At 33.2% G+C, this 12,989-nt stretch overlaps 1 protein-coding gene across 5 annotated transcripts in view; it reads right to left on the bottom strand.

Moving 5' to 3' along the window:
- LOC143229236 (metastasis-associated protein MTA3-like) overlaps positions 1-12,989 on the bottom strand; it is a 53,951-nt gene that overhangs the window by 28,144 nt on the left and 12,818 nt on the right. For all 5 annotated transcript variants that reach the window (XM_076461274.1, XM_076461303.1, XM_076461284.1 and 2 more), the window contains 2 exons: positions 8,185-8,372; positions 2,728-2,845 (listed from right to left, as the gene is read on the bottom strand). In XM_076461274.1, coding sequence (XP_076317389.1) covers positions 2,728-2,845; positions 8,185-8,372 — 306 coding nt within the window. The remainder of the gene's footprint in view (positions 1-2,727; positions 2,846-8,184; positions 8,373-12,989) is intronic.

Below are 12,989 nucleotides of genomic sequence, written 5' to 3'. Positions count from 1 at the left end.
AATTATGACCCAGTCATGCTTATAAGGGTTATGTTTAATAAAAAAAATATTTATTTTATTATTATTTTTATTTTTAATAAAAATGTTTAATAAAATACCATAATTCCAAACAAAATAAATTGTTCTACTTGTATTAAATAAAACAATCACTACAATGTCAAAACATTAGGGCAACTTTTTTGTCACACAGATTGCTTATATTTTGGCTATGAAAATACATATATCAGTATGATTTGACTAAAAAATTATTTGCAGGGCTTCTTACCAATTGATTAACATACAAGAAATACCACAACCTAACTAATTAATGGAGCATAATTAGAGCTGGACAATTTAATTAATTACCCATGAGCTGTGATTACACTTATTAGTGTCACATCAACTAATTAATTAACTGAAGCTACAATTACAACAATTAATGTCATAAAAATAAACAGCTCCTTTCTGATTATTCCATCAATGAATTATTGAAAATTACAATTAAATCAGTTGTCATGAAAATGGTTATGGTGCCACATCATCTAGTTTGATCATTTACTAATTTAAGACAGTTTTGAAAATAGCTCCAAGAAAAGCTCAAGTTTGATTAATAACATCAAGAATTAGACCTTTGTGCCAAAGTAGACGTAATCTGATGTTAAATTATATCTGTTTGAAAACATAAGAAAAAGCATCAAATAAGCTGAGGTAAGATAAGCTCACACAGTAATAGATGGGTTGAATGAATACAAATAATAAATTTATTAAAAACTGCACAGTAGCAAATAGTACAAAATTCAGAGAAGGCTTTGTTACCATCAGGTACAAGAAGTTTACCCAGAAACTGGAATAAGTGTGTGTACTGTAAGAATTACAGTAATCACATGACTTGGAGATTTATTAAGGCTTCATAAACTATCTTGTTAACCTTCAATTCTTTAAAATTATAGTGATTTTACTTTTTTATTACAATTGTGATGTTTTCAAATAAAAACATGATTACTTTTATCAGTGTGGTCAAACATGTTTTCATTACACTATGCAACATAAATTTTGTTCCTGGATAGTATGTGTTGTTTCTTAATTGCTTATGCTGTAAAATGGCCATTATTCCCTTCAAACTTTGCTTTTGTGACATGGATAATGAAATTTAGAAATTAACCTATTTTCTATGTAAAAACGGACAAATTTGCACATTTTCATTTACACAAGGTCTGAATAAAACAACATATAAATCAAGATTTACATGTATTTATACTAAAGTTAAACAAAATGAACAAAATGTTTAGAAGTCAGTAGTTTTTTCGAGATTTGCGACTGTAATGTAAATCACTTTCATGTGTCAGCCCTCAAATATAGTCTCCCATCATGTTTTCGTTATATGCTCCCAGGTCACAAAAGCAAAGTTTGAAGAGAAAAATAGGTCTTTTCCATTTACTTTAGTCATAAGCAATTGGGAAATAACACTTTCTGCCCAGGAACATGAAAAGTAAAAATTTTGTTACGTACTATTATTTAATTATCAATTTTTTGACTTATAAAAGATCAGTAGGAGATCATTGTATATTTTAAAAACAAACAAAATCGTAAAAACAAGGCTGTGTCTAGTTAACAACAGCAATGAAGTTACTAAGTAGGGAATATTCAACTTATCTTTAAAAAACAACTGTAGCATGATCACAACTGTTAGCTAATTTTTTTAAACTGCAGATGATGTCTACAATATGAAACAAAGGGTAATTCAAAAATTACTTTTCAGAGAAACAAAAGTAAATGAAAATAAAAATATTAATACCATGTTAAAATAATGCATGAAACTATGAAGCCAGCAAATTCCCTTTTCTGTAAGCAATGGTCATTCTGTGCATGTTTCCAACAAAAAAAAAATCACAGCTTGTAAAGAGTGATGAACAAAAAATATATACAAACTGAACATATAAACCTTAATCACTATAGTGTTTTAGCACAAAAGTACACAATGAACAATCTGAATTTCATTGACATTGAGTCAGTCCAGAAAACTACCACTGACACAGGTGGGAACTTCAATCAGTCAGTGCTAAGTGCTTCAAACCATTCAAAAAATGTAAAATAAATGATGATTTTTTTTAAATCAAATTATGTGAATAGATGGTTCAAAAATAAAATTCACTCAATCTGTGATAAAAAGAAGTTATGGCTGTTTCAAAATATCTTTCAAGACAAAGATACACATCTATCATTTGTATACAGTATTAAAGTATAGATGCTTGAAGTGTGAAAGGTCCACAAAACCACTAAATATACAATGATCTACAGTGATACAGAGAATAGCAGTCTGCAAAATGAGTAACACACAGAGTATGCTAAACATAACATACAGACATGCATCTTGATTACTGCTCTTGTGCTAATAATTAGAGGTTGTTTTCACTACCTGAAAACTCTAATAATAATTCAGTACTTTGTACATAAAATCCAGCCTAACCTATAAAAGTAAATGTTCCAAGTGAAGTAATATTTTAATTTTTGCAGGAATAAAAGTATCTTAATTAATGTTATTGTGCTTCTTTGATGACTGAGTTTTAGAGACTTACCATCAACAGTATGATTACATTTAAGAATGACTAAGTTATTCTCAAACAAAGCTAGTCTTAAGGTGATGAATCTGACAGTATAGTTTTTATACATTAACAAAACCAAATAGCTTAATTTTGTGGGAAAATAACCCTTTCAAAAATGTATAAATATGGTAGTGAGTGATTATACCTTCTGTGAGTAGTGGGGTAATATCTGCTTGATACTTTGACCCAACTCTGATCTCTCCTTTATCAGCTAGAAGAGTTTTCTGGTGAGGATCAAATACTAGCGTGTAGAAAAAACAATCCTATAAAGAGAAAACCTGGTTTAGATTAAACAGGGAAAAAGGAAATCTGCTAAACACTAAAGAGTAGAAAAATAAAATCTTGGAGAATGAAAAACACATCAAACATTAAAATCTAATAGAAGCAATCTTGAAGAAAGCAAAACATGACAACTACCATGGTGTAAAAGAAACATTCTTGAGGAAAGAAAAACCTGTAAAACAATACCATAAAAAACACATTACACAGAAGTTGTGTATATTAAAATTATTTTTGAGCCTCATTATGTTGTTACACTCCACCTTGTAACATCTAATCCACTTCACAAATATGTATTTCTACCAGGGGCATAGATTTTTACACCCAATGAGTGGGGATGATTTTTGCAACCACTTATGTGGACTGTTCAGTTTGCAAATTGGTAATATCTGATTATGTGAACCTGAAAGCTGTAAACATGCAGTCACAGAGTAATCTTGTTGCCACGATACTTCAAGGTTTCCATGTAGGTTTGTACAAGTGAAGTGTTGTGAACAGTTTTCAAAATGTTAATAGAATAAAGACAAATGTGTCACAAATTAACTGTCACATGAATTTATTCCTGCAAACTGCACAGTATAAAAGATGACAAGGTTACTAATAACTTTCATTGCATGAATTACGTTTTCAAATATTAATAAAATTAGTAATTACCCTTGATAAGTTTATATCTACTGAAAAACTGTTCTTGTTGTTTGATAAAAATAATTAAAATGTCTTTGTGAACTCTACTCTTGAAAATTACACATCAATACAATGTAGCAAATAATTATTCATACTTTTAATTGAAGTAAGATTCATTTAGTCCTCTAATCTACATGTTCCCAAATGTAGACCTCCTTTGTGATGATCTGTTTATGAATTCTTTCATAAGCTCTTCTATATTTATCTTGTCGGCCTCATCTTTGTGAGTGTAACAAACTGCCACATGGTTGAGGCAGCACTGAAACATAGTTGACCTCAACCACGTCTTCAACTGTCTTAATGCAGAAAAGCTGGGTTCACATTCACAGCTGGATACTGGACACACAAGCAACATTTTCATGAGAAGAAACACTTCACTGAACATCTGCTGGCTTGTTTCATGAATTTTACAGTAAGCATCCTTCGCACCTTTCAGAGATACTGCTTTTGTTGTTCCTTTGAACATGGGCAACTGAAACTTGAGCCGCTGTGCAGAGATTTCTGGATATAAGTTTATAACCGAGTTGTCAATCTTGCCAGATGTAATCATGTTCTCAAGTGCCAGATATTGCCTCAAGTCATTTTTGTCTGCATTGAATCTAGTGGTCAGATGTTCTATGACTGTGTCCACAAATTCAAATTACTGGCTTCTGAAGTAATCTATAGCTGTTGCAGAATGGTGCACTGAGCCATCATCTGTGATCCTTCTGGGGGGTCTGCAAATGCGTGGTAATTCAATTGGCACCAGATCTAGGGAAGTTACCTTTTTCTCAGCTTCATCAAATATCTTGTTGTAATTTTCCTCTGTTCACAATACCCGCAATTGCTCAACTGTCACTGCAGATGCTTCAATCATGCCAGATACTGTCACTGATTTTGCTTGGAATGCACGGTTTAGTTCCTCTAATGCGGCTAAAACTGTCTTTCCTTTGTCAAATCTGTCCAGCAGACTTCGTGCTTTCACTGCTACATCTGATTTTTCATTTGTTAATTCAGACAAAGAATCAACAATGTCACTGTAGTGATCATTAGCACATGTAATTACAGATAGGTGGCACAACCAGCGTGTTGGACACAGTGGGCGGATGTATTTAACTGGACCATTGTGGCTGTCTGACGATACAATATTTTCAAAGATTGTCTTGCATTTGCCTGACCTCTGAAGCAAAACACCAAGTTCATGTACCCACTGGATAGAATCTCGAACACATTCAAAAGCTTGAACTGCATGTTGCATTATTAAATTAGCCTTGTGTGCTCTGTAGTGAAAAACCAAAGCTGACGACTGCTTCTCTTTTATTTTTGCCTGGCATCCACTGTACGCACCACTCATGTTAGCAGCTCCATCATAAGTTTGTGCTCTTAATCCTGACAGTGGTAAATTGAGTCTAGTTAGTACATCAAGTATAGTCGAGGATATTGTTTCACCAGTTGTATTGGAAACACTGTACAAACCAAGAAATGCCTCATGGACGTCAAGGTTCTCATCTACGTATCGTACACATGTTGCTTCCTGTTCAGCACCTGTAACATCTTTAGTGCCGTCAACCATTAATGCAAAAATTTTATTTTACTGCACTTCGTGTGCTATGTTCCTCAGTATTTGATGGCTAAACATCTCCATTATTTCATTCTGAGCCTGGGACAATGTGAACGTGGTTTTCTTTGACAAGTAGGCCATCGACTCAAGATCTTCTTCTTCCAGGAGCTTCATTAACTGCAGGAAGTACCCCTCCGTATCAGTATGTCAATGTAATGCTAAACCTTGACACAGTAAGAAACATAAACTTCCAAATATTTTGGCTAGATTTCTTCTGGATTCTTCCTGCTGCTTCTTTTTTCCATCATGTAGCTGGACAGTCACTGGAGTTACATCAAGTGAACCTTCTGGAGATATAGCACATCTGTGCTGAGAGGAGGACTGGTGTTCGTTGAATTTCTGTTTTGCCTTTTTCCAGTTGCAAAAACCGGTGGATATGAGGTATACTCCACTGGCCTCTCCAATTTCCCTGCAAAAAGGCCTCTATTTTCTGCCTTGGCACAATGAAAGCATATGACTTTTTGAGTCTGACTGTCGAAGTGCAGCCATTGGAATTCATCAAACCACTTGTCCTGGAAGTTGATATTTTGAGATTTTGCTTTCTGTCGTGGTATTAGTTGTGCATCTGGATGATATGGCTTTCCACACTGTATCTGTATCTGTGGAGTGTCAGATTTTTCATTATTGCATAAATTTGTTTCACAGCTATCTGGTGGTTCATGATGTGCAATAGTTGCAAAAGCATTTTTGAACTCATCCTCTGATGAACATGGTATTTCCTCTGTATGGCAAATTTCTATTCATTTGCTTGAGGTTGTTGGATTATCTGCATTGTCACTTTTAGTACTAGTAACTGGCTTGCAGAACTGTCTAATATCAGAAAGTTTCAGACACTTGCTTGTCATAATTGGAATCTGTTTCCCAGATGACTCAACAGGTTAAAATACAGTCTTTATTGAAAAACTCTAATGTACAACGAACGACTGAACTGGAAGTAGGACTGAACTGTACAACGTATTTAAGTTGAACGTGCGAACCTCACAGTGACTACCGAGCCAAGTGATCCCCTGGGCATTGCTGGGACAATAATGTGTGCTAGTTACAACACAAGTAATTGCAAGTTTCTCAAAAAATACTTAAACAATCACAAATATATTATATTCCTGTTAAAGCTCATCAAAAGGCAAACACGTTGTGATATAATGTCTATAAGCACATATATTAAATAAAAACACCTAAACAAAAACTAGCAATACGATTCAAGTAGAGGCTTCAGGCCATTGAAATTGCTCCTTTTGTGTTCTAATTATACAAGAAAATACAATATTTTCACTATCTATGATAAGAGAATATATTGTTCTTTTACCATAAAGCACCAGCACTTTATTAGAGGGCGGTGATAATCTGAAATTTCATGGATTAATGAGGGCCACAAACACATGTCTAATGAGCCCTGTTGTAAAATCGAGGCTCAGACTAAATGGAGCGAGGGGGGTGATGTGGGGTGTGTCTGCATCTGAGCGGCCCGAACATGTCGTTAACTGTACACTAATCGTACACTATGGTCAGCGGCTTCGGCAGCTAAGGAGAGTAAGGCGTTTGACAATAAAACCGGCTAGACGTGCATAAGAACAAATGATGTAGGAAAACCACACAATATACACATAAGATTGATGCAGCTACAAGCTACAAATGGCTTGCCAGATCTAGATCACAGGAATTTAAGCTTGGGAGTAATATTTTTGAATTTCATGCTCTGATCAATCCGTTGTGATAAAAATTTTACTTAATCTGCAAGACGTTGGTAGATTCTGTGATAGTGCTTGCAATCCTTGCATGTATACTTAGGTCTACTAATTGATACTTACTAACTATCGCTTAGATCGAAAAGCTTGGAAGCACGCCTATATTAAAGATGTACATTTCGGCTACTGAAAAAAACCTACATCTAGGCCTAATTATGTAATTTGATTGGTAAGAACACGAGAATCACAAGAACAAACACACAATTTGTAGGCCTGTGATGCAATAAGACAATTCAACAGACCAAACTGTAGGGGGGATAATTGTATGCACCATACCCCCATCTAAAATGAAGGGGGGATGTATCCCCCATCCCCCCAGGATCTACGCCCCTGATTTTGACAACAGCACTACAAAATGTTCAGTTATAAAGCTGTTATGTCCAAAGCACACCACTCTTTCCTGCATAACTTAAATAATCTCCCTACTGTATGAGAACAGCAATTTCCCAGTGCCAATTTCATTAATCCTATCATTCAGAAAAACATAACCACCACATCTTCATTTGGAATGTCTTAAATAATGATCTTATTCTCCAGCTGCTTGAGGGGAGCATGTGACAGATGAACTGGAGGTATGACTGAAAGCTTTATTTTGGTTCTAATAGCCTCATTACCTGACAAAAGTCCTTAATTCTGTTGCTCATAGTAAGAATTTGTCACTAACCTTTATATTCCTGGGTTCCCACTTGTTACAAAATGCTATACATTGTGTACCATGGTTGGAGTACACTTAATTACAGGTCTTTTTCTGTATAATTCTGGCTTCATAAGTGATCTACATTCCATTATTTCATAACGTTATAAGGCCCAAAAATTATAATATTTTCAAAATTCTAAATGCCCAATCTGAATGAATCTTTACAATGCAAGTGTATGGAAATTTTATATCAGAATGGGCTGTTTACCAACCCTTCCATATAAAATGCCAAACAATATCCAAATGTAGTTCTTATATATACTACTATAACAACACTTTACATCAGTTTTAGTTGTCATGTTATTTGCCAAATTGCGTATTCTAAAATGTTTTAATGTAAAGTATTCAATCCTCTGTAGAAAAATTTGGATAATTTTAAGTTTAAATTTAATCAATAAAAAGAGGAAAATAAAGCTGTAATAACCTATCATTAATTAGATTGCATTACTTTATAAATTATTACGAAAAATGTAAACTCGAGAGATTTAAGGGTTGAAGTGAATTTAAAATGTTCATTATACACAGTATCAAAAATTACATGAAAATATAATGTGACTTAAATAAGACATCAAGAAGAATGGTAAAGAACTCACTTACCTCTTTGTTCAAGTAAGAACTCATAGATTCTGTTTCATTTAACAATGTAACTGTACACTTTCCACGGATGTGTGTGGCTGGCAAAGTTTCAACTTGTCTTGATAGAAATAGTTCTCTATACTTTAGTTGGTAGCGTTCACTTTCACTTAGAAGTTCAACCTCTTGTTCCTGTTCATCATCTAAGGCACCTGTAGTAAAGAAACAATATCATACATCACAAACAACATTCCATTACTACATTCATTTCTACTGAGGAAGTCCCCATTGGATCTAGAAATTTGTACTTTGCAACTCTTTAACTTAGTCATATTCATCATGCATCACCAAGATGTGTGGGATGTCCATAAATATTTGTATGTTGAAGTTTAGTGGTTTTTAACACTTGTGCAAAGAACAAAAAACCTCTATATTTTAGCATCACTTAATAACTCATAAAACTAGTTAAGATTCATAAGAAGCCTTATTTAAAACTTGTTAAAAAGTTATTAAATTTGGATTAAGGTTCTAGAAAAGAAATATTATTAATTATTGTTCTACAGAAGAACTTGGATCCCAGTGTTGTTTACAAAGTCTAGTCTGTGGAATCAAGATAAATGTGCAAACAAATGGGGTACAAGGTATAGCCACACTGTCATGTAATAAAGCAGTAAATCTCCCAGTATGAACCAACAATATCAGGTGAAGGAGAAACCATTTAGTCTCCTCCCTCCAACTTTTCCACAATCAATGAAATAGTAGACTCAAAGACAACTGAGAAAAGCCCCAACATTTCACAACCCCAAGTGATTAATTGAAGAAAAGGAACGTAAGGTGGTTTATTCAAACTGGCCTTGGGACAAGCAGACTTAGTAGAGAAAGGTACCAGAAAAATCAAGTCCCCATTCACTGCAGAATGTCCTAGATCATTAAGAAAAGCAGCCTCAGAGCTCCCATAAGAAAAACCCATGGGCCAAATACATGATTCTATCTCATATCATATGGAATCACAATCAGCCTCAACTAAGAATCTACAGTTTGATACCAAATTTAATGATATATTTCATAAAACAGTAATTCAATAAAATTTTGAATGTGAGCTAACAAACAAGATGACAATGCTTTTAACCTGTGACCCATCTGGAAAGGGTTCAGTGGTGTATAGATGAAAGACTGGAATAAGTGAGACCAATGCTTATATGGTAAAGTGAAGGTTGAGAGTGTTTCAGTAGATGGTAACTATCTTTTTAAAGTTTTTTCATAACCTTATTCATATGTAGATGCGCATTATACAAAAGTGGTTCTGGTATACTTTCCTAACATATTTGTTTTTTTACTATTAGGCTGTTTGGAAAATAATGGCAGATTTCATTTCTGTAATTTAACATGCACATTGTAATAAAGATAGATTACTTTATGTCATGACTTGCATATTAAGAGTTATTTATTTTTTTGCAGTGTTCATTAACAATGTCCAAGATTCCTTTTGTCAGGATGGAAAAATGCATTTAAGAGTCATTTTTCTGCATAAATTCAAACTTGTTCATAGTGGTAGTCAGGCAACTCACAATATAAAGCAAGCATGGAGAGATGAAGCCACTTCTGAAAGAACAGTTCAGTGCTGGTTTTAAAAGTTCAGTAAAGAAGACTTCAGTCTACGAGATGAGGAGGGTAGAGGGCATCATTTCACTGTTGACAACAAGAATTTGAGGGTGTTAGTGGAAGAAAATTCACAACTTACTCTTCAAGAAATGGCACAGGTATTGGGTGTTTCAATCTCCACAATATCAAGTCATCATAAAGAAACTAGTAAAATGTAAAAGCTGAACAAACGGGTTCCACATGAACTCAATGCAGACCAGAAAAATTGCTATTTTGCATTGAATGAGGCACTTTTAGCATTTAACAAAAACGACCCATTTAATGATTCATTAATTACTTGTGATGAAAAGTGGATACTTTATGACAGAAAATGATCTGCACATTGGGTTGATTGTGATGAACCCACTAAACACTTCCCAAAGCCACAATTGCATCAAAAGAAGATTATGATCACAGTACGATGGTTTGGAGAAAGCACCATCCATCACAACTTTCTTAAACAGGGCAAGAGCATTACTGCAGAAGTTTACTGTCAACAAGTGAAAGAAATGCATAGGAAGTTGTGTAAAAAAGTACCATCGTTAGTCAACCATAAGGGACCAATCTTGCTTCATAACAACACTTGACCACACAAATGACCCACCAAAGCTTAAAGAATTGGATTATGAAGTATTGCTCACCAGATCTTTCACCTACAGACAACCACTTTTTCAAACATTTGGATAACTTTCTGAAAGTAAAACATTTCTTATAACCAAGAAGCAGCATAGAATACAATACCTTCAAGGAATTTCTCCTGTTTCTCATTGGCAAAAGTGTATATATTCTTTAGGTGCCCATTCTGAATAGTAAACTTAGTTACTTTTCTGTATTAATTCTTGAGATAAAGTCTAAAGATCCTCCAATATTTTCCAAACAACCTGATAATTAATAATTCAAAAATTCAATCACCAGCTGACCAGTAACTTTGCAGCTAAATTTTCCACTCCTTTATACAGAGCTTCCCATGTTAGCTGGTCCTCACCAACATAATAATAGATATGAGGAGAAATCTTAAAAGTAATTATAAGAGATGAGAATCTATTTCTACTTAACCTTTCTGCAATATGATCAGCATTATATACACAAGTTTGTCTACACATTTGCATGTGTTAAGTATATGCACTACAACTTTTGATATGTGTACCTTCACAAAATTTGGTCGACTTTTATTAAAGATAACAAGTATTTTGTATACAAAAAATCTGATTTTTTTATGAAATATTTTTACTAAAGATTTGTTTGTGAATATTATTTCATTACTAGTCTGAGTACAAAGTGGTTTCATGTTATGATTAAAAAACTATTCTTCACCCCCAAAATCTCAAATATTATTTGCATAATCTCTAAAACCTTCTAAACACATTTGGTAAGACATTACATTTTGTTACTTTCTACACTATGTGTGGTCTGTCATTTGACCAACCTCGTAACCATCTTAAAAAAACTAGGAAATATACATAAATTATGCTTCTTCTGCACTGGAATGACTGCATATTATAAAATGAAAATACAAAATTTAGTCTTAGAAGCTCAAGTCTCATAACACTATATATGAACAGTATTCTGTATTTATGTGATAATGCAGATAACAGTGAATGTCATCTTAAAATTACTATTATAAATAACCTGCAATTTAACAATTTTACAAATGAACTGCCATAGTAAAATGAAGAAGTATATTAGAAACATCACACAAGAAAATTTGTTTTATTCTCACACACTTCTACTTCAGTAATCATTTTACTATATATTGTGCTCACTCTGAGTGTTGTTATAAGAAGCAAAACTGTATGTAGTTTTTTTCTTACTTTTAGTAAACTATATTATAAATTACACACATCAACAAAATGATTTTCTGTATTCAAATGTGAATACTAGCAACCTTTTGTTGAGAATTTCCCCCTTGCATAATAAACATTATTTACGCACACGTAATAAAAAGTTGGCATACTTTTAATAACCAGGCCTATAATAAGACCATTAACTTGTGAATCCAATAAAACAATACAAGTACCAAAAATTTTACTTAAAATACAGTTGTTAATGCTAAGGCTATGTGTGCAGTTTCTAAAAACTAGCTAACACAAAAAAAAGAGAATCTTTAACCAATTAGAGCACTAGTAATAATAAAACTACAGTAAAGCCTTATTTATGAAAGCTTATTCTAAAAATAGCAAATTTAGCTAACTACAAAGATAGACATACATCAATAAAAATGTTTTCCTTAGAAGAAGTAAACCAAATACTTCACTTAAAAATATGCATTGTCACACAACATCTTACCTGGGAAAATAAAAAGTCATATGGACTTTAGTTTATCTTTCAAACTTAACGAGTTTCTGCATGTAGTTTTTGCTTCTGTGAAAGAGGTTTTCTATTCTGTAGCAGTAGTAATTAACTTTTGCTATATACAAATATACAGACCAACAAATATGGAAGAATGAAGAAAATTGGTTGAATAAATTTGAAACAGTTTTAAAATGGTTTTTGTAAGGAAGATCTTGAAATTTAATATCATTAAAAAAAGAAGAGAGATTTAAACAACAAAACTATAAACAGTTAACCCTGCTAGTACCATTAGAAATAGGAACTAACCTTTCAACATCTTATAAGCTAAGAACTTCTGTTATTATCAACAGTTAATAAAACCAACTTCGCAAACATTATCCTTTGAATCTATTTTTGTTAGTATTACCAGATTAGATAGTAATATGGAGATGATACCACTACCTGTTGAACCTAACATTATTAACACTACTGAACTATGAGACTAGCTAAACAAATGCACTAGATTATAGATTATCTTTTTGAACCTAACTTCATTACTACCTGTAAGTTATGAATCTAATTAACAGATTATGAGCCTGACTTCATTAACACCATATGTGTGTCTAATTTCATTAGCACAACCAGGTTCTTTGGTCACTCATCAGATGAAACACTTTTATTTCCATGTCATTAATTTAAGCACATAAATGAAACATTTTTAACCATTAATTATCTTTTATTTGTAATAAAGTAGGAAAGCATTAAAAGACATTAATTAATTGTTTAAACCATGAATTAATGTCTCTGCATAAGTAAACAGTAAGTGCATTCATACAAAGAACACCAAGCATGCCAGAATGACTCACTACCATGCCAATAGGAGAGTGTGGTTAGACAAGCTACAGACTGCCTAACAA

The sequence above is a fragment of the Tachypleus tridentatus genome, chromosome 1 (genome assembly GCF_004210375.1).
Source record: "Tachypleus tridentatus isolate NWPU-2018 chromosome 1, ASM421037v1, whole genome shotgun sequence".
Classification (NCBI taxonomy): Eukaryota; Metazoa; Arthropoda; class Merostomata; order Xiphosura; family Limulidae; genus Tachypleus; species Tachypleus tridentatus.
Note: the sequence above shows the minus strand (reverse complement) of the source record. Positions and strands in the feature narration are given on the sequence as shown.